At 35.2% G+C, this 22,470-nt stretch overlaps 1 protein-coding gene and 1 pseudogene across 1 annotated transcript; one reads left to right on the forward strand and one right to left on the reverse strand.

Moving 5' to 3' along the window:
• The first annotated feature begins 1,878 nt into the window (after positions 1–1,878).
• On the forward strand, positions 1,879–2,979 carry LOC132277408 (uncharacterized; annotated as a pseudogene).
• Positions 2,980–16,927: 13,948 nt separating this feature from the next.
• LOC132278520 (splicing factor U2af small subunit B-like) lies at positions 16,928–18,474 on the reverse strand. The gene has a single exon (XM_059780324.1). It carries the CDS (start codon positions 18,208–18,210, stop codon positions 17,326–17,328), a length of 885 nt encoding a protein of 294 aa, XP_059636307.1. The 5' UTR covers positions 18,211–18,474; the 3' UTR covers positions 16,928–17,325.
• Positions 18,475–22,470: the final 3,996 nt, after the last annotated feature.

Genomic DNA, 22,470 nt, shown 5'->3' on the forward strand with positions numbered 1-22,470 from the left:
ACTATTTAATTAATATATTTATTTTGGTACCATTGATTATTTCTGGCTCGATCACAATAAAACATTTGTTTGACAAAAATAATAATTTAATAAATAAATATATAATAAATCATTTTGTCTAAAACCATACGAAGGCCTTCGAATTTACTTTGTGATCAACCACAATCAATACAAAATAAATACAAGTAGCAATGATGCAAATATTGAAAATATAACCCTCTAACTATTAATCACATAACTACCCAAAGTGTCGGTCTAAGGATCCCGAAGAATCCGCCGAACAAATCAAAGTAATTATTAATTAATAAAAGAGTCTATAATTTTCTCATGTTTAAGAGTCAAATGCCATGACGATGATAGGGAGCAATTGCATACGACAGCTCTCGCAATATATCTCAACCTAACGCGGATCCAGTTCAAGTCTTAATTAATTATGAGTCCATCCATAATTACCGACTATGAACTATTTATGATTACTATTTATATTCGTGTATTGAGCGCCATCACATACATATATAAATATCTCTTGTAATCAAGTGGACACTATTAATTCTATAATGAATCGAAATATAATACATTGAATTCACCAATTGTATAAAACATAAATATTTCAGAAACGTCAGGAACATATGTCACTTTAATCCAAACAGGAATTTGCTATGCCAGGGCATATAAATCCTAACACATGGATCAAGAGCTACTGAGGCTATATTTCTCTTATTGCTTGTATTTCTTGATATGTTTACATTGTATTGATACACAATATATAGGAAATAAAGTTGCAGATAAAAGAAATAAATCAAGGAGGAAATAATCAAGAAGTAAATCAATGAGAAAAGAAAGAAAACCGAATATAATATATATATATATATATATATATATATATATATATATATATATACATATATTAAGAAAGAAGAGAAACAGAAGGAATAAATTAAGGAGGAAAGAAAGGAAAACGAATATAATATATATGTATAATATATATAATATATATTTCAAAAAAGATAGCCTCAAAAATAGAAAACAAAATTAAAGTTAGCAGCCAATAGGCGGCAGACACGTGGCGCTGTTATATATATATATATATATATATATAAGCATACTTCAAATAAGGGCATACTTCAAATAAGGGTAATATAGAAATTTTAATTTATTCAATACATGATGTCTCGTCATTGACTGGTGTTGAGTATAAAAGAAGGGAGGTCCGTGTAGGATAGTTTTATTTTTAGGGAAGGTCCGAGTAATTTTCTAAACTACATGAGAGGTCCCTATAATTATGACAAAATATAAAGGAGGTCTGTGTAATTTACCCTTTTGTATATAATGGTGAATAAGAATATGCATAATTCTGGCAAATCACTGTCACTTAGATTTTTAAGGTGAATTTTTAGAATTAGATGAAGAAAAATAAAATTAAGAACATTACTGTCCATTTCGATCAAGAAAAGAAGTTATCAAAGTTGGGAAAAATTATACTTACCACATACACACAATTTTTTAATTTTTTTTTAAAAGCTATCAAAGAAAGAAAACAAAAAAAAAAAAAAAACGACTTTAGAGATAATACAAACACTACACAGTTTATAATTATAGCCTTTAAGAGCATCTCCAATGTAAAATGCTATTTTTCCATACCAAATCTATATTTTGAGAGGAAATACAATATCAAAATGCTATATTTTAGCAATTCTGCTCTAATGGTGCATTTCATCCAAAATGCTATTTTTTTACACAACAACCATTCTTTTTTAACTATCAGCCTCAACTACAATTGTTTTTCAATTACCATTCTCAATTATCATTTCTTCATCTATAAAAACTATCACCCTCTACCCACAAACTATCTTCCTTCATTATAACTTTAGTACTGCAATGAGCAATTTGAGAAGAGCGATTTTGAGAAGTGATTTCAATGATTCTTCGTTTGATGAAGATCAAAGCCCAGAGGTTATGGAACTTATAATATCAGAGTTTCACAGAAGGAAAATGCAATGAGATAACCAACCAACTATGCATGTTGGTTTTGTAAGTGGTCAGTGACACATCCATCGTGATAGAATCTCCGACAACGAGCGACTAATTAAAGATTACTTTGGTGAAAATCCTGTCTACCTGACTAATTCGAAGACACTTTCGAATGAATCGTCCATTGTCCTTCGTATATTAAATGCAATTGAACAATATGATGACTACTTTGTCCAAAAGATTGACGCCGTCGATTTTACCGGATTATCCGGTTTATAGAAGATGACTGCGGCAATTAGGATGCTTGCATACGGTATGCTCGTTGATGCTATTGACGAGTATGTGAGAATTGGTGAAAGCACAACAATTGAGTCTTTGAAGAGATTCTGTGTAGGAATTATTAGCATTTATGGTGAAGAATGTCTAAGATCACCGACTGAGGCGGGCATTTCCAGACTGCAACGGGAGTGGGAGAAAGGTGGATTTCCCAGAATGTTAGGGAGTTTAGATTGTATGCATTGGAAATGGAAGAATTGTCTTACTGCATGGCATAGTCAATTCATTGGGTATGTACATAAACCAACAATAATATTTGAGGCAGTGGCCTCGTACGATTTATAGATATGGCATGCTTTTTTTGGTATGCTTGGATCCCATAATGATATCAATGTTCTTGATCGGTCTCATCTCTTTGATGAGCTTGTTGAAGGACATGCCCCTCCTACCAATTATACCATCAATGGCAACCAATACACTATAGGATATTATCTTGCTGATAGTATCTATTCTAAGTGGGCAACCCTTGTCCAAACGATTTCTCAACCTCAAGGATTAAAGAGGCAACTATTTGCAACAATGCAAAAGTCATATCGGAAGGATGTGGAAAGGGCATTTGGTGCACTGCAAGCACGTTTTGCTATTATGCGGGGGCCGGCAAAATTTTGGAGACATGAAGATCTTAGCTTTATCATGAAGGCGTGTTTGCACAACATAATCATTGAAAAATAAACGTGTTTTCTGAGTTCCTCGCTCGTCATTGTATGATTTGATCTTCAGCAATCCATCACACACACTCCACAATGATCTTATTGAACATTTGTGGTCACGATAAGGAGAGACTTGAAGAAGTGTGTTTCAGATGTCCTTTGTTTGGATCCTTAATTTATTAGTATGTGTGTTTTGTACACTGGATAGTGTACAAGTAAGTTTGTATTTTTTTTTTTTTTTTTTTTTTTTTTAAGTGTTTGTATTTTATTTAGTTTGTTTGCCTTGTTAAAAATAAATTTAAAAAAAAAAGAATAATCAAATCCATGTTTGGCATTTCAATACTACAATTCAATAAAATCCATAACAGTGATCTAAAATAAATACATAAGATTAACAAAAAAAAAGTAGATAATCATGGAGATGGGGGAAAAGGAATATAATAATCAAGGTTTGTTGACCGTGCTAGTAGCCTGGCAAGAATCTCATCCTTGCGCAACTGGTAATAAACTTTCCCTGAGGTTCCATAGTGGAAAGGTCCATTATCATAATCTTATCATCTTTCTTTCTTTTTTCTTTTTTTCCTTGCTTTTTTCTCTTCTTGCTCCCTTTGATTTATTTGCTCCATTATTCTAACTTTTCTTTTTTTTATTTTGAACTTCTTCATTCTAGCTTGCTTTCTCCCTTTGATAATCATGGAGATGGGGGAAGAGGAACATAATAATCAAGGCTTCTTTCTCCCTTTGATTTAAATTTTTCCATCAAATCACAAAAACGAGTGTCTGAAGTATCTGCTATCTTGCTTTTTCTACGTGCTTCTTTTGCAGCTTTCCTTCCACTAGGCCTTTTGGTTCTTGGGGAGTCAACAACAATTCTGGTTGGATCTTGATCGGAATCAAGAGAAATGTGTGTTTCAAGAATTTGGGATGAGGAAGAGGAATATGGGGTCATTGTAGGAGACTTTGGCTTTTTGGAGGATGCCGAATCTCCCCACTTCATGCAATGTTCCAAGATCGCCCAACAGTGATTACAAAAAAAATGTTTCTTCTCATTTTCATAATACATATTTTTTGTTTGAAAAACCTAGAAAAGGAAATTAGATGTATAAAAATTAAAATTAGAACTAACAAGAAAAGTAGAAATCTCACCTTATCTGTTTCATTGATTTCATTTTGTTGCCTATTTTCAATTTGTGTGAGACACCCACTATATTTACTACAACACTTCATGATTATACCCCAACGAGATTGGATAGAACCTTGTGCTCGTACATTTTCGTCGTTGCTGTGATCAAGATAATTTTGGAATATCCGACTCCAAAAATTACTTTGTGATTGCGAGTTACCAACAATTGGATCTTAGGTGACGCTCAACCAAATATTGCAAATTGCTCTATCTTGATCCAGCGTGAATGACTTTCCCCGCCTCGTTGATTGTTGAGTGACTTCCATTTTTCTTTTGAAAAAAAAATTTAACCTTGTAAAATTTATCCATAAAGAACGCTTATAATGCAAAACGGCCATAAAGGATGCACAAAACACCAATGGTTCAAAACCTCTTTCAAATTCTTTCATTTTATTGAATCATGAGTTCATATGGGCTGCTAGCATTTTCCTACTTCTACTAAGACTACAACCACAAATAGAAAAATTTGACCTTTTGATTACAATAAAGACCACATTTTTTACCAAAGAGATGTCTTTGAATTTAGGACTTCCAGAGACGCGAGTTACCAACATGGCATCTTCTACCTTATCATTTCAAGTGCTATATTCAGAGGCAGCAAGTCACCACTGAAGCACATTCCATGGTTTTGACTTCAGTCCAAGTCGGCAAGGCCCGTGGCGAATTATTAAGTCAATCATATCATATGAGAAACCTTCAGCCGCAATATGTGATGGATATAATTCAAATTTAAAGGGAACACTAGAATTTACAACGAAAGCTCCACTTGAAAACATCTACTGGTACATCTTTCTCCGATTTATTTGTTTTTTTTTTTTTTGCTAATTCATGTCCATATAGGGCTTTGGGAAACAAATCCAGCCTGTTATCCATATTAGTGAATTATCTGATTTCAATTTCAGACTAAAATTAATTTGTTTATAATCCATGACAATCAGCTTTGCATATATGGATTAAAACATACCAAACAGAGCAGATGATGATTAACTTAAAAGATGTAAATCGAAACAATCAAATCAGATAACCACGAGATGCAAGTGAGAATAGAATGCAGCGATTTTGTCGAGTCCGAAGAACCCTAAAGAAATCCAGGACATAGTAGTGAGATCTTACAAACATAATAATCAACATGGTTTGGAGATCGTACCAGCGATTTCGTCGAGCGCGGATAATCCTAGCCTGATCTTCCTATGATCGTACCAGCGATTTCGTCGATCCCTGGTTGCAAAACAGTAGACATGGCAATGAAAGGGAGAGAGAATGGCAAGAAAGGGGGAGAGAGAGAGAGAGAATGGCAACAAAAGGGAGAGAGAATGGCAACGAAAGGGAGTGAGAGACTGCCAGGATTGTGTGTGTGACGGTGTGAGAAACAACACCATACGAGAAAAAATAATAAATGAGAGTTGTAATATATGGTAATATTTTTTATAATTTCAAAATATAAGAGGTTTTTTGAGAGTTCGTTGGAGTGTATTATTTTTATTCATTTATTATATTTTAACCTTGAGAGGCCTATTGAGAGGGCATTGAAGATGCTCTAAGGATTCTACTAGGCCATGTTTGTCTTGTTGTTCTCATCTTCATCGTCAACGATTATTTTTCACTTTCTCTTTGTAGTGTTCGAATTAATCTCTCTTTTTTCATTTTAAGTTGATGACATTGACAATAAATTTGTCTTCAATATGTTGAGAGCAACCCATATGCCAAGAAGATGATAGATGGTAGGGAGAGAGAAAAGAAAGGAATGAAAGAGAAACAAGGGAGAGAGAATGGATGAAGAGTGAGTTGAGAGTAGTACGAGACAGAAAAAGAACTTTATTAGAGCAAGTTAGAGAACAACTATATTAGAGCAATTCAAGGTTATTCTTGTCATTTAATTTAAAATATATATAAGTGGAACGGCTTAGTATAATTTTGGAACACTGATATCAACTCCCTTAAATTAAGGAATTTGAATGTATTAGCTGAATAAGAATTGGAAAAAATAAAATCAGTACTACAATGACAGACTAGAGGTAGATGGTAAAAGCAGTAAAGTTCATGTATATGGGGATTGGGTTGTGCTACAAATGAACCAAGACTATGAAGAGCTTGAGCTAAAAGTTCGGTTATAATTCATTCATTTTAGGGTTCAAACTGAAATCGAGCTCAGATTTCAATCTCATTTTATAAACGAGCCGAACTTCAGTATCATTGAACTCAACTCGTTAATCTTGTAAATAAACTCGTTAATTCAAGTGTATTGATACGGAAACCGAACAAAAATTCCCGAATGTGCACCGAATTTGACATGTTTTTGACACAATCTACTTAGACAGTTTTCAAAAAAGAAAATTTTGTTCAATAAATATAAAGACATATATATCTTAAATATTCAACCTTATCTTCAATTCAAGACCCTTCACTTTTTCTCTCTCTTCCTTCTCTTCCCAAAAATTTCTTTATTTTTTCTACCTAAAATTGGGTCTGAAATACACTATCTCTCCCTAAAAATTTACCTCGCTTTCAAATTCTCTTTAGTTTTTCTCTACGATTACGGACATAAATTTTATTTATTTCTTTCCCTGAAAATGTACTTGACCTCTCTCTCTTTGTGTGAAAAGATTATTCACAATAAAAATTTAGCGTCAAATTGGAGCCTACTAATTCAAAATTAAGCTCTGCATAATATTCAAATCGAAGTAATAAATCTTGAACTTAAATTGAGAAAAAGTGGATCAAATTAGGGTTTCAAAATTGGCCCTAATAGTCATGGGGATGGAGAACGTTCATATATAAAAAAATTTATATACATGTGTAAACTTACAGTGATGGCGATGGCAAAAACACGAAACCCAACCTTCTCCTTCCATGATATTCAATCAACATTTTTAGCCCTTTAATTTTATCATGTGATATAAGAAAGAGAATGTTTATACACTTGAGATGTTTAATATAAGTAGGATGTTTAAAGAGTTTAAGCTGCAAAATTACATCAAATATCAAATTCGGGGACTATTTGAGAGATAACCTTTGGATACCCTATCACTATTCTTTTAATAATAAGACCCAAGGAGTTATAAAATCATTAGTCCATCATTCAAATAGGATTTCATATCAGCCATTAGATTTTAATCCATCTGTTGGTTTGATAAAGTTAGAATATAAAATAATAAATTCTAGAACCAAAGTATTTTTTAGTTTAATACTGTAATTGACCAAACATTTAATGATTGACTATATCCCTCGTTTGAGTCGGACCAATTGAAGCAGTGCGTGCGATGTGCCATCTTTCGTTTTTCCACCGCAATTAAATCCTTCCAATATTCATTCCCCCTAATTAAATGAATGTGGGAAAAAGGAGAACAACTTAACCCTTGTCTTTTACGAGGGACAAATCACTCCCTAAATTAATCTTATTTGTTATTATTATTATTATTATTATTATTATGTAAAAATCTTAAAATCTACGTAAAGGAGTCTTTAGTATTTTGCGAAATTAATCAGAGAATATAGAAAAACATATCAAACACACTACAAGAATACATATTTTTACGTCCAAGAGTTGCACAAGGATTGCATGAATACTATGATGATTAAAAAAAAAATAGCACCCATACAAAAAGTTCAAAATGAACAAATACTCTAACATTAAGACACTAGATACACTTGGATCCACGGAATTAAGCCTAATGTACAATATTTATCTGGCTCCACACTACCCACCATAGTCCCCCCCCCCCCCCCCCCCCGCGGTCATCTTTTACACTTCTCCACTCCTCTCATGCACTAGAGTCACACTTGCTTTTCTATATCTCCTATGTGAGTCATCATTTGCATTTAAGGTATACCAAAATAAAATAAAATAAGATAAAAAATGGCAAGCATGCACTACTATGAAGCCCCGACACGTGAGAATGTACTGTCACATGCACTGCGACAGTACACGTGTCCAACACCCCCGTAGAGGTGCCTTATTTTTTTATCATTTTTTTCATGCCAAACACGGCGAAGGACACGCCGGCAACATGCATACGACAAGGGTTCAAATTTTTTGTCAAAAAAAAAAGAAAAAGATAAAGATATATATACATGTATATGGTTGTGTATATTAATAGAAAGACAGATTGAGGGAGAGAGATGGAGAATATGAGAAAGTCGGTTGCAAAGGATTGACCGAAGATTATAGGTTTTATGTATCTGCTTCAAGCTTCGGATCAAGTAAGTAAGTCAGGACTAGTTCATAGGATGATCCGATCCAAGCGATGCCAGACGAGATAAGGAAAATTCCATGAATCAGCTCTCCTTTTGCACTCCAGCATGTATTCTTACAAATGAGAGGGCTTCTGTAACGCTTTTCCTCGACCTATATTTTTCAAGGTATTTGGACCTATATTTTTCAAGAGAATAATGGCCTAAAAGTTGTGTTTATTAAATATAAATTAAAAATTGAGTAAAAATAAATAAATATTATTATTTTATTGCTATGTTCGTCGCTGTATCCGTATCGTATCATACGTATCACCGTATCCGTGTCGTATCGTACCCGTGTCCGTGCTTCATTGCTGCACCACAAAATCCAATTTTTTTAATCAACACGCTGGAAACTTTCAAAATAACCACAATTTTCGTACCATCAAATTCCATATTGTAATCACAATCTCACACTTTGTCAAAAAGAGGCTAGAACTCCTAACAAAATTGAATTTGCACTAATGTTTTGATAACACCAAATAAGTGTCTTCGAATATAATAATTTTATATTTTATATTTTCTAATGTTTGGTTGTAGTAGGAAAGATTTTTTTTTTCAAACCTAATAAAAATAACTTGGCATTAATTTTTATCAAATTATTTTGCACGCTTCGCCCAATGGACTCGACCTACACTTTTGCTAAACACTAAAAAACAAAACAAAATATTAGAACCTAACAAAAATAACTTACCTTTCAATTTTCGATAAATTATTTTACATGCCCCGACCTCAATTTCGACCTACACCTTTGCCAAACACCGAAAAAACAAAATAAAGAAAACATTTTACCTGAAAAAAGAGAATCTTTTAAAAAAAAACAGAACATATTTTAGGTCGAGCTTTAGTTCAAACCAATTCCAATACGCCAATTCAGTCCCAAACGACATTTGGCAGATGATACTATCTAAAACAATTAAAGATCACATAACTACACGTACATTTTCCAAATCACAGATCATAATTCATAGAAATCGCACCTGTGACAAGTTCGTTGTGAATCATGAGAAGCAACTTCTATACATGGCACAAACATATCAACCAGAGGTCAAACATCAGGTAAAGTATACAGATCATACAATTACACCAATAACCAGTTTTTCACATTATATTGATGTACAAAACCAACTTGGTCATGTCAAATTCCAAATTTTTTTAAGGAACCGGATACCCTACGTTGGAGCTCCCATCCACTGGTGATCCATCGGTGAGGATTTTGTCACATCACTTGGAACAAGAGACCAGATCATTGCAAATTATGGACTTAAACCTTTCCTTTGTTCCTCTTTTGTCTCTGTTTATCGGCATCTATATGTGTATAAGAGTCCTAGCAATGAAATGATAAAAAATTACATAAATTTTCCTGTGAAAGTATTGTGTGATGTTACAGTCGAAGGAAAAAAAATTGAGTGTATATATATATATATATATTTATGAAGAGTATATTCCTGTAACTGTATATTCATCAATGAATAAACAGTGAACATTGAAACATGTATTAAATAGGAGATAGAAAATGAGAAAGAAGATTTAAACCAAAAAAAAAAAAAAGGAGAAGAGAAAAAGGAATGAGAGAGAGAGTGAAAAGGGGTGAATCAGACCTCGTTGATCATGGATACTAGTCGCTGGCAGAGACATCGAGCTAGGGAGAGATGAGAGGTCATCAGAAGAGAGAGACTATATGATAGCTGTAAATAACAGGAGAGAACCCAGGAGGAATTTTGAAATAATCCGTTAACATTTTTTTTTTGCAATAATCTGGGCCTCCTATTTTAAGTGCCGTGGCGAAATCCTGAGTAATCCAGCAGATAGAAGCGGATGGGAGCTCCAATGTAGAGGTTCCTGTTCCCTTTGTTAATCAGAAAACCTAGCACCTGCTTAAAGGAACATGACTTTTTGTTATCTGTAGCAACAAATATAACTTTCACGTTTGATGCCTTAAACCGAGAGCTTGATACCATCTTCATGTTCAGCTGGTTTAGTTTCAGAGCTTCCAAACAGACCCTAAAATCTAGGCTCCCTAAACAACTTGGAATCTCTGTGAAGCTTAATATCAAAGTTTTATCTGAATTAATCACCCATAAACAGCTCTAAACTCATGATTGCAAATTTAATACCAACACATTATGGTTCGTGGCTCTTAATCCTAGGTAAAAAAAAAAAAAAGCCATGGATGGGGTTTCTAAAGCAACTAATGTAGTAATAAACTATATCATCATAAATTTTGCAGAATATAAGCTACTTCCACGTTTTGTTCTTTGCATTAATCTTCCTAGCAATCAATTCAATCATAAAGGAATTCAACATCTAATAAACAAATTTGACAAACACAACTAGGCATTGATGTACCCAGGGGAAAGAAAAATTGTTTTTGATGCAGGTAAAAGCATGGGGCAGCAAACGATTTTATTCACACACTCTTTTAATTGAAACAACTCCAAAGTTCAAGGACAGAGTGCAGGAAGCACCAGATGATCAAATCATACATGTCAAGAACAGAATAAGGTGTAAGAAACAATTATGCTACCAGCACCACCTAAAACGTAGATAATTAGTTTGTTGCCCAGGGTCAATTGTATTGTATATATTGTGCACCAAATAATGCCCATGCTCGCATCAACCTAAGGTATGAATAAAAGTCAGGTTCCAAGTTGAAACTACACAAGAATTTTCAGATGACTCTTTCCAACAGCCATTATAAATTTAAACAAGATCATTTTCCTCTAAATTTTCTCTTCTATAACGTTAAAAGGGAATTTGCACAAAACAGCCCACAAGCAACAACAAACATATTCTCCAAGTTGAAGAAAGATTCCACGTTGACAATAGAAGAGATTCAACAAACATACTCTCAACAAAATAGAAGTATATTTTGCTGAGTCAAAAGAAGTATAAGAAATAGTAAGTTAAAAGAAAAATGAATTTCTTGGTAATTTTCTTCGATGCCCCAATATAGGAGAAGGATTTGTAGCTCAAAGCTTCAAAAGCTATAAAATATTAAAGGGAGCCCTTCAGTCTCAGAAAACCTAAAATGACTTGAGGAATTCACTTCAACCTAACATTTTGAAACTCGCCTCATGAATCTATGCATGCGGGATACAAGGAACAAATACGCATCCTGTCCATAAAACTAGAAGGCTTTATTGTTTATATTATTCTATATTTACTGATCTCATCATATAGCCATTATAAATTTAAACAAGATCATTTTCCTCTAAATTTTCTCTTCTATAACGTTAAAAGGGAATTTGCACAAAACAGCCCACAAGCAACAACAAACATATTCTCCAAGTTGAAGAAAGATTCCACGTTGACAATAGAAGAGATTCAACAAACATACTCTCAACAAAATAGAAGTATATTTTGCTGAGTCAAAAGAAGTATAAGAAATAGTAAGTTAAAAGAAAAATGAATTTCTTGGTAATTTTCTTCGATGCCCCAATATAGGAGAAGGATTTGTAGCTCAAAGCTTCAAAAGCTATAAAATATTAAAGGGAGCCCTTCAGTCTCAGAAAACCTAAAATGACTTGAGGAATTCACTTCAACCTAACATTTTGAAACTCGCCTCATGAATCTATGCATGCGGGATACAAGGAACAAATACGCATCCTGTCCATAAAACTAGAAGGCTTTATTGTTTATATTATTCTATATTTACTGATCTCATCATATGTTACATTAGATATAACCACACATCAAGCATATTTGTGCTAATCAAAGCTTGAGATGACAAGCTAAGAGATGCCTACCTTAACTTAAGCACTTGAAAACTAAAACTAATACATATCAAGTTCTGCACATGCATGCTAGAATATAAAATTAGGCTCCATATCTCCGCAGTTATTAGTGCCATCCAATCACAGCACATAAGTATAGATAAGTACGCAAGGTGGCTCAAAGATATTTTTTAAAAAGAGTGTAGCATTAATACCACCAGTAGACATGAAACACAACAGAAATAGAAAAGGGAATCATATAGGTCACGAACTAGAATATGAATGACCTCCAAGGGTTGTAACCCAGTGGTATCACCATCTCCTTTACCTCCCAAAGTGAGAGGTGAGGGCTCAAGTCCCCAGAGGGCAAATGCATGTGTGAGTTTCTTGCCAAGGAAAAGAAAAAAGAATAGAAATAAAAACTACAGTCCAGCATGTAAACCTCCCAGTTAAAATGAAGTTAAATGCGTAAAGTAGGCAATGACTATACAGCCTAAGGTGGCAACATTTGTAATACGTATCATCTTTACCAGTGCATATATTTAATAATGTAAAGTGAACACATAACTAAATGTTTAATATGGAACTTTGAGGAAATAACCATGAAAAGCATAATTGAGAAGGGACAGATACAAGATAGAGGGGAAAAAAAAGGGAAAAAAAAAAATTCCAACAGTTCTTCAAACTGTGTCAGTGTTTATTTTTTTTGTAAATAAAACTAAAAAGTTCTATTCTGTTTAATCATAAAAAAGTTAGCGAACTATTGTGCAATGTTTGAACCACTTCTTTTATCAGCCAGTAACAGGAAAATCAAATGAAACTTTTCCTTCTTCTGAAATATAACAATTTAAAAGTACTTTGTAGCCTTTCAAACATTACTAATAACTATTCAAAGGTCAATCAGAGATCTAAATTACTCTACCACTAGGCAACAGCATTAATTATCAACACGTGTTGTTTCATATCAAAATACCAGGTAGAATGAGTTTCTGAAGAATATAAGTACTCCAAATGCCAACTAACAACCATCCCACATGGAAACATTTTTCGTAAATACGAAATGTACTACGCGAATGCTGCCAATTTTGTAGTTTCAAGTGGCAACTTACATTATATACTCTTTTAAATGCACAAAAAAACCAGCACAAAAAGCCAGCATGGGGCACGTAACAAGTAGCTATGAGTCATATGACTATACATGTCCAGTTGACATGCTCTTAAAATTATATCCAAAGAACAAAGAATCATACAAAAACCATTTTACCATGTTCCCTTTTGTTACATTATGTTTCAATTAAGTATTTGTCCAATATGATAATATGTATTATGTATAAGTAAAATTTTACCCTAAAAATAGAATGAATACTGAAATTACAAATACACAGCAATATCACTATCTAGACTTTGGGAATTTGATAAATTCTACACTCATCCACACTCAACACCCATACCTTTGAAGTGTAGGTGTCTAGGTGACAACTAAAAACAAGGGTCATATACGCAATGTCAGTTGAATCTCTACTCCTTGCGAATGTGTTCGAATCCCCCTAATAACTATGCCACAAGTATCTTCTTTGAGATGATATATGCATGCGGCCTCTATAAATAAGGTATAACTGAAATGCTCTATTTTGTACAAGGTATACCCCCATGTTACCACATAAATCAACATCCAGTAATATTATAATATACCACTTCGTTCTGGGGGATTTGGTAGACCATGGATCTTCCTAAGCAACATTCATAATATCATACCACCAAGCCTTTGGCTGAAGAGGTATCTCCTTTTCCTTCTTATATGGAAGACTGAGGTTTGAGGGTTTAAGTCCCCATTGAACTGAAGCCATGGGCGCACTAAAGCACCTCTTAAGATGGCTTTCTTCAGTTGGATTGCGGCTTGGGACAAGATTTTGACACTTGATAACCTTCGAAATAGGCGCCTTATGGTATTTGAATTGGTGTTTGCATGTGCAAGAGAGATGCAGAGTCTGTAGACCATCTTATCTTTACATCGTCCGGTGGCTAGAGATGTTTGGTCTATGAGTTTTTCCATGCTCGGTGTTCATTGGGTGCAACCAGATTCCACGAGGAGCATGCTCGAGGCTTGGAAAGGATGTATACAGGGTGATCATGCCTGATATGCTTGGAGAGCTTCTCCCCTTTGTTTATGGTGGGGTTGTTGAGGGAGAGAAATAGGAGATTCTTCGAAGGGGAGGAGGTTCCTATTGGGGTATCTTAACATTCTATTTTGACCATGTAATTCTTTTGGGATAAAGGGTATAAATCCATGAAGGATACAGTTGAGTTTGTGGATGTTTTGAGTTTGATAGACATTTGTCTTGCTTTAGTTGTATAAGGGCATTCCCCCGCATATGCATCTTTTGAATATATTTTACTTATAATAAAAAATAAAAGCCTCCATTGGGCGCATAGTAGGTGACTATGTTGTGCTGTGCATGTGTTTGCTTACTTGCCCAACAAGAGGAAAGCAAAAAAAAAATCAAAGCATCAAATCCCCCAAGAACCTTTTCTAGTGCCTAAATAAAATACCAGATATACAAAACACAGCCACATTAAAAGAGGACAAAGTAAAGGGGTCATTCTATATCTAACCAAATTTACTATTTAAATAGAATTTGAAATATATGCTTGTTTACTAATACTCCACCAGATGAATTTTAGGCATCATTCGAAGAGCTTTTGCATCATATACCTTAAGCTCTATGAAATCTACAATCGATATGCTTTGAAGCAGTTATGAAATATGAGGACTGTTACCAAAGGGTCTGATAAATTAGAGTACAAACGTTTAATTGGGCCTAGTAGGTGAATAGGTCTTATGAATAACAATTTGCAACTAACTTTTCATATTATGATATTTTTGTAAACCTTACTGAATTTAGTAAATTAGTTTGAATTGTGCCATAATCGTGGTTACGCAACACAGAGAACAGAAAATAAATAGAGCACAGACACTAGATTTTTACATGGAAAACTCTAAATAGGGAAAAACTATCGGACCTCGTCCAGCCATAACCAATCCACTATAAGACAAAGAAGCTTACAACTAAGTTGCCAGATTCACCCTAGAATCACTTAGCCCCTCCCAACCCAGATGCTAGATCTCCCCAAATCCCTCTATAGTTGATCTGTCAACAGACTCACCCCTCACACAATCTGTTTCTCCATAATTTGTTCAATCCTTATGCTTAAACTCTGATCAGTTGGTCTACTCTTTGTGTCCTCTTAATAACTCCTCGCTTTGAATGCCCCAATCACATATTGATATCTCTATGAGAAACCCTAGATTGAGAAACAATAACTACTTATCAGAAAAGAAAAGAAACACTGACCATAACCCCATATTTATAGCCAATATAAGAAAGCCATGTAGTATGTTAAGTTAAATAGAGATCTAATTTGAGAGAGTTTCAAAAACTATTGATGACCGATTGAACCTTTGACCCACACCTACTGGACAAGCTTCGATCAATTAAGTCATCCGTAGAAGCATATTGGTTTTGAAAAGAGTTTTGGGAACATGTTGATTGATCCAACAATCAATTGAGGCACACTCGTATTCCCATGATCAATCGAGCTATTTTGTTTTTTTGAAAAATCCCAATTTCAAAATCCTTTGAGAAAACTTTTAATTCGAAACCTTAAAATTGAAGAAATTTTTTGAAACTTACTCATGGGCCACTTAAAAATCAAATCAAGGTCAAGCTCCATGGTCTCATTTTCCTTTACCCTAGATATATGGCAAATCTTGAGAGATTTTTTGCCGAGTTCTTCGCTGATTCTCATAGCTTCATCTTCTGTGGTTGTAGATGAACAACTCATGACACTTTGACAACCACTACAACCCAAGTTTTGAGTAAGAAATTGCAAACACATGATCCATAATCCTAACAAGCTCATTTTTTTTGTAAAATTCCAGAAATCAGAACATAGATTAATTAAATTCTATATCCAAAAACATGTCAACCAGTTACGTAAGAACTAGGAATTGAGACATCAAATTCTTATCACAACTCCAGCTTGAAAACCCAAATCACCACTCTGGCTTGAGCAGGGCTTTTAAGCTCATTGGACATTTTACAGGCTTCCGGAAAGAAGTTTTACGAGGCTTGAGGTTAGTTTGGATTGCCATTCTGGCTAAGCTGAGCCCAACAAACACAAAAAGAAAAGGTATGAAGCTCCAGAGAGACCAAAAAACGTAATGGTAAATCATTTTAAAAGGTTGAGCAACTTAGACAATGTTGCTTCTTTTTATCATTTGGCAAATGAGTTTTGTAGAGAAAGAACTATTATTGCATAGGTAATAGTGAAAAGGTAAGAGCATCTAATATTTCTATGTCATATTTGTAAGCCACAATAAAGTCCCAATGACTTGAGTGATTTATCCACTTAATTGTTTGAGCTTTAAACAATGTGTGGTATTTTAAAATATCCAAGCAGACACCATCAGTGAAATTACAAACACATTTTTACCTCAAAATAAGCAACAAAATAAATAAAAGTATCCAAATAAAAGCAATGACAGTGAATCATTAACAGGCTGACACCCTCAATTTATTCGGCTTCTATCACTTCAACTTTTCAGCCTATTATATTATTATAAAAAAAATATCTCATTAGGTCCTTTTTCTTTATATATATATATGTATATAAATATATATGTATATGTATATAAATATATATGTATATGTATTTGTTAATGTATTAGGAAGCCTGAGAAGTATTGGTGCTACTTACAAGTACTCAGGTTACCTAAATATGTGATGATATTTGAACAAGTAGTAAAACCTTGCCCTAAGAAGATTCACAGACTCGCCATATAGAAAGCTTAAAAGAAAACAATAGAAAGAAGTTTTCCACATAAGCACACACCTTTAGGGAAAAAAGGAAAAAGGGCACATACAGACATAAGGTAGAAAACAATAAAAAAAAAAAAACCACATACACACACTACATAATTGCAGGAACGTGGCAACTTGAGCTCTTTTAGCATGGACTGAAAACTAATCCCCAGTTCTAAACTCCTAACCTTATCAACACAAGGAAGCTGGCGCCAGCTGAAACCCATAATCCAAAGAAATAAACACCATTCTACAGTTTCAAGAAGCATAAATATAGCATCTGAGCTTAGAATGATTACCAACAAGAGAAAAATGCCAAAGCCAGCTCCACTCCTGGTCGAGGGACAAGAACAATAAATAAAAAAAGTCACATCACATCACAGCCTCTCCTCCCTCTCACGGTTCCACTGCTCAATCCTGGCTCTGCGCTCCTCACTACCTTCCCTTATTGGACTTCTGTTCCGCCTCGGACTCCCCTGTCTCCTCCGACCACCGCCATCATTGTCATACCTCCCATGCCTGTCCCCACTCCGGCGTCCGCCGCCGCCACCACCACCACCACCGCCACGGTAAAATTCCATACGGTCCCGATACTCTCCACCTCCACCACCACCACGCCTGTCGTAATCCTTCCGGTGGTGTGCAGGACTCACACTCCTGCTCCTGCTCCGGCTTCGGCTTCCCCTAAAGCTGCGGCGGTACCTCCCGAAGAGCTTCCTCCTCAAATCCCTCCCAATCAGCTTCACGTGCATAAAATTACAGTACCCACCACGGTTGCAGTTGTCCTCCTCATACTGACGGCAGGTGGCTTCGCGGAAATCCGTGACGGGCGAGAAATCAGCAATGATGGGTCGTCCGGAGTAGAACCGGCCTTGCAAAGCCTGCAAAGCTGCAGCAGCCTGATCTTCCTCCTTGAACTGTACATAGACATTGCCGATCATGTGGTCAGCGAGGTTGTCACAGATATTGAGATTCTCGATCTCGCCGAACTTTCCGAGTTCTTCGAAGATGTCCTCGTAGAAGTCTTCAAAGTGTTCTTGAATCTTCCTGGGGTCAATGGGTTGGCCTTGAGGGTCGACGCCGGGAGTGATCATGTCGGGACGCTGGTACATGTTGGAGAGGAGCAGAGTCGGAGAGATGGTGGGGCGATTGTGGAGACGAGAGCATCGATCGCCATGGCGACAAGCTCCGATCTTGAAATAGAAGGGGCAGTTCACGCGATCCTTTTCGGTGCCGAAGATCGAAGCTAAGTGCTCCGCCATTGACGAAACCTTGATAGGGATTTCACCAAAACCAAATTAGATTACGGAAAATATACAGCGAAACCTTTGATGGTCGGGTTGATAGTGTAACCCTAGATTTGCAAAGATAGAGAAACCCTAATTTTGCAGAAACGGAGAAAAAGGAACGAGAAATCTATAGATTAGGAATTTGGGAGAAATTCAGTATTTTAATAGTACTCCGTATATGGTTTTTGAAGAATCAAGTTGTTTGGGAAGTAGTTTCCGGACCAAGGTTGGAGCCCCTCTCACACTCTTTCGGATCTTGAGTCCACGTATATCTGGTGTTTAATCTGACTCAATCTGGACCAAGGTGGGCTTGGGCTATAGGACTTGAACTCCAACTCTTCAACTAAACCCTGATGGCTAAGACATAAAATCTACTAATTTTTATTTTTATTTTTATTTATTATTTTTTTTTTGGGATTTAGATAGGTCATGTTCCATAAAATTAAAAATTAAGTAAACATTTTAAGAGTTGAATTTTAAATGCTGAAATTTTTAAGTGATAATGTAATATTCCGTAGTTAAAAAAAAAATTATAAATGGGTTTATTAATATTTTATATAGTTTATATTGGGGTAATTTACACAAACCTCCCCTATGGTTTGTCATAATTACACGAACCTCCGCTGTGGTTTAAGAATTTACTCGGACCTCCCCTAAAAATGAAAATATCCTACACGGACCTCCCTTCTGTTACGGTCAATGTGAGTCAAAGACGAATTTTGCTGATGTCGTGTACTGAATAAATTAAAATTCCCATTTTACCATCACGCGCCTTACACGTTTTTTTGTCCTTTTGCATGTGCTGATAGTTTCTTCACCGATGGAAAACCATATGGTTTAGAGATATGTTAAGTGCTGAAATATGCACATTTGAACCCTTGATCTTAAGTATATTAGGACTTTATTCTATCTTATTTTCTTGTTTTAATCTTATTTTACGTTTTTCCCCTTTTCAGGTGCATAAGGTTAAAATGAGCTAACTCAGTTAAATTAGAGCCTCGGGAAGGTCAATCAAAGTTTTGGTGGGAAGATGGAGCAAAATGGAAGCAAAAGATGAAAATTTTCCTCATCAATCGATCCAACTTATGTATGATCGATCATGCTATGATCGATCCAGCTAGCTGCTATGATCGATCGAAGGCCTTGTCCTTATCCAAATAAATATCTCCCATCAGCTTTAATCGGTCCAGCTCTTCTATGATTGATCACAACCTTTGTTCTTATCTTCATGACTTCTTTTGTTCTTATCTTCATAAATATCTCAACCTTTGTTCTTGTTAGAATATATTATAATATATTATCACTATATTATATAATATATTCTAACCTTATATAGGATTACCATATATAGGAGTCTAACCTTGTCTAGGATTATCATATATATAGTTACCATATACATAAAGGATTTACTTGTTCATCACACATAACCCTTCCTATATAAACTCCTCTTGTATAAATCTTATTACACATCAATATACAGTACATAGTTCTCTCTTTTGTATTTAACATGGTATCAGAGCCAAGTTCTCTGTTTACTTTATTTTAATTTTTTTTTTCTTCTCTGATGGCTTCCAATAAGTTCATCAAGAATACATCCTTTTAGGGGTTCGAACTTGAGTTTCTGCAAGTTCTTTCGCAATTCTGAGCATACTAGTGAAAGATTACACTCAAAATCATCCCGACGCCGCCAAAAATAGCCAGAAAACACCACACACATGCTCCCACATGCGGGCAGATGGATTAGCTAACTTTTTCGGTCAACCAAGCGCCTCCACGCGCCCAGCCACGTCAGATCCACGGGCACGCAGATTTTTTTTTTTTTGACAACACCTATTCAGCCCAGTTTTTCACGCTGATTCCAAATTCGCAATCTGTTTTTGCATTTGGGATTTCTAAATGGCCCAAAACGAGGTAACTCACCATATTTTAGTTATTTTTAATGGTGACAATTATTTCTTTTGGAGTCAATCTATGTGCAGCTTTCTGAAAGGTCACAAGCTATAGTCCTATGTCACTGGAGATCGTACAGAACCTACTCAAGCTAAAGAAGAGACATCAGATACCTATGCAACACGTGTTGAAGACTGGGATAGTAACAATCACAAGATCATCACATGGTTATGCAACATATCCAATTCTTCCATTGGTATGAAATTTGGGAGTTACGAGACAGCCAAGGAGATCTGGGATATGCTTGCCTCTCACTACTCTAGTTCTAATGAGGCTCCCAATTTTAATTAATGGTTCAACTTTCTACTCTTAAATAAGAATCAGGTGAGCGAATTAATGAATTCTTCTCTTAGATGAAATACTTATGGGATTAATTAGCTCTTTCCGAACCATCATGGAAACATTCTTCTGAAGCAAAGAAATTTATCGAGTATCGCAACCAGATTCGACTTTATCAGTTTCTGATGAGTCTTCATGATGATTTTGAACTAGTATGCAGTCAGCTTCTCCATTGCTCACCTCTTCCATCACTTGATCAAGCTCTCAATGAACTTGTTCGAGAAGAGACACGCTTGCAGACTTGTTGTTCTTAAATCCTATAATTGTTTTTAGCCATACCATCTTCTGCTCCTTAGTCAGTGCTATCTCAGTCAGCACCAGATCGCCCCGTTTCATTTTTCGACAAAATGAACGCAACAATACCAATCAGTCTAGCTCCAATAGACACAACAATAGTAATCAATCTGGCTCCAAAGGACGTAACAATAACAATTGATTTAGCTCTCAACAATCTAATAACAAAAAGGACCATTCAGGTCTTTATTGCATTTTCTGTCAACTTCCAGTGCATAGCATTGACTTTTATCGTACTCGTGCTTGACTCTCCACTATAGCTATGGCTAACATAGAATATTTGTCACTACCATCTTCAACACTAGTCAATAACTCTTTTGGCGAATCTACTTCTGCCTTATCTGTTTTTTCTACAACTGACTTTGAGGTAGTTCTCAACCAAGTTTTATCTCATTATCAAGGTGCATCTTTCACTGCTCTTTCTACTACAATAGGTAAACATGGTTCTTGGTATTTTGACTCTGCTTGCTGCAATCACATGACACTTGATCTCACCTTACTCACATTCCAGACTCCTACTTCTCACTCTCCTGTCATACACATAGCCAATGATTCATCTATGGCTATTAGTCACATATGAACTATTTCTCAATCTCAGATATCTGTGCCCTTTATTTATCTTATTCCAAATCTTTCCCTTAATCTTTTATCATTTTGACAACTAACTGAGTTGGGATTGACAATAACATTTTCTTTTAATGGTTGTGTTGTATAGGATCCTCGGACAGGATAGATCATTAGGACAGGTTGTAAGATAGGACGACTGTTTGAACTATCTTTATTACATCTACCTACTACTACTATTTCTGCTGCCTCTACACAATCCACCTCTCCTACACTTGAGTTATGGCATTCTCGTTTGGGTTATGCGTCATTATCTCATGTCAAAACCCTTACATCTACGGGTCTGTTAGGTTAGGTTAAACTCGTGTCTTTTGATTGTATTTCATATCAATTTGGAAAATAGCCTGCCTTACCATTTAATAAAAGTGAGTCTTTTGCTTCTGCTCCATTTGATCTTATTCATTCTGATGTTTGGGGACCTTCGACTATATTTACTATGGGAGAATCACGATATTTTGTTGTTTTTGTTGATGATTTTTCACGATTCAAATGGATTTTTTTTTAATGAAAAATCGTTCTAAATTACTTAAAATATTTTATGATTTTACTCAAATGATTGCTACTCAGTTTTCCAAACCAATCAAAATGTTTCGGTTTAATAATGCTCAAGAGTATCGACAACATGAATTTCAAAAAAATCTTCAACATTATAGTACTATTTTTCACACTTCTTGTATTAACACATCTCAATAGAATGGTCGAGCTGAACGTAAACTTCGACATATTTTAGATTTAACTCGTTCACTCATTATTTCTGCTTCTGTGCCTTTATCTTTTTAGGGTGAATCATCTCTTACTGCTGTTTATACCATGAATTGTGTTCCTACACCACTTTTACAAAATCAACACCGAACGTCTCTATGGAAGACTTCCTGAATATAGTCATCTTAAAGTCTTTGGGTGTGCCTGTTTTGTTCTCCTTCAACCTCATGAGCAAAATAAGTTATAACCACATTCTCGACTTTGTTGTTTTCTTGGCTATGGAATTGAACAAAAGGGGTATAGATGTTCTGATCCTGTTGATAA

This window comes from Cornus florida, unplaced genomic scaffold (genome assembly GCF_030987335.1).
Source record: "Cornus florida cultivar Cherokee Brave unplaced genomic scaffold, ASM3098733v1 CherokeeBrave_3.0.0_Hap2_Chr10, whole genome shotgun sequence".
Lineage (NCBI taxonomy): Eukaryota > Viridiplantae > Streptophyta > Magnoliopsida > Cornales > Cornaceae > Cornus > Cornus florida.

Bases quoted from the DNA above. Each gene is read 5' to 3' on its own strand.
- LOC132278520 (XM_059780324.1), bottom strand. From the start codon at position 18,210: ATGGCGGAGCACTTAGCTTCGATCTTCGGCACCGAAAAGGATCGCGTG.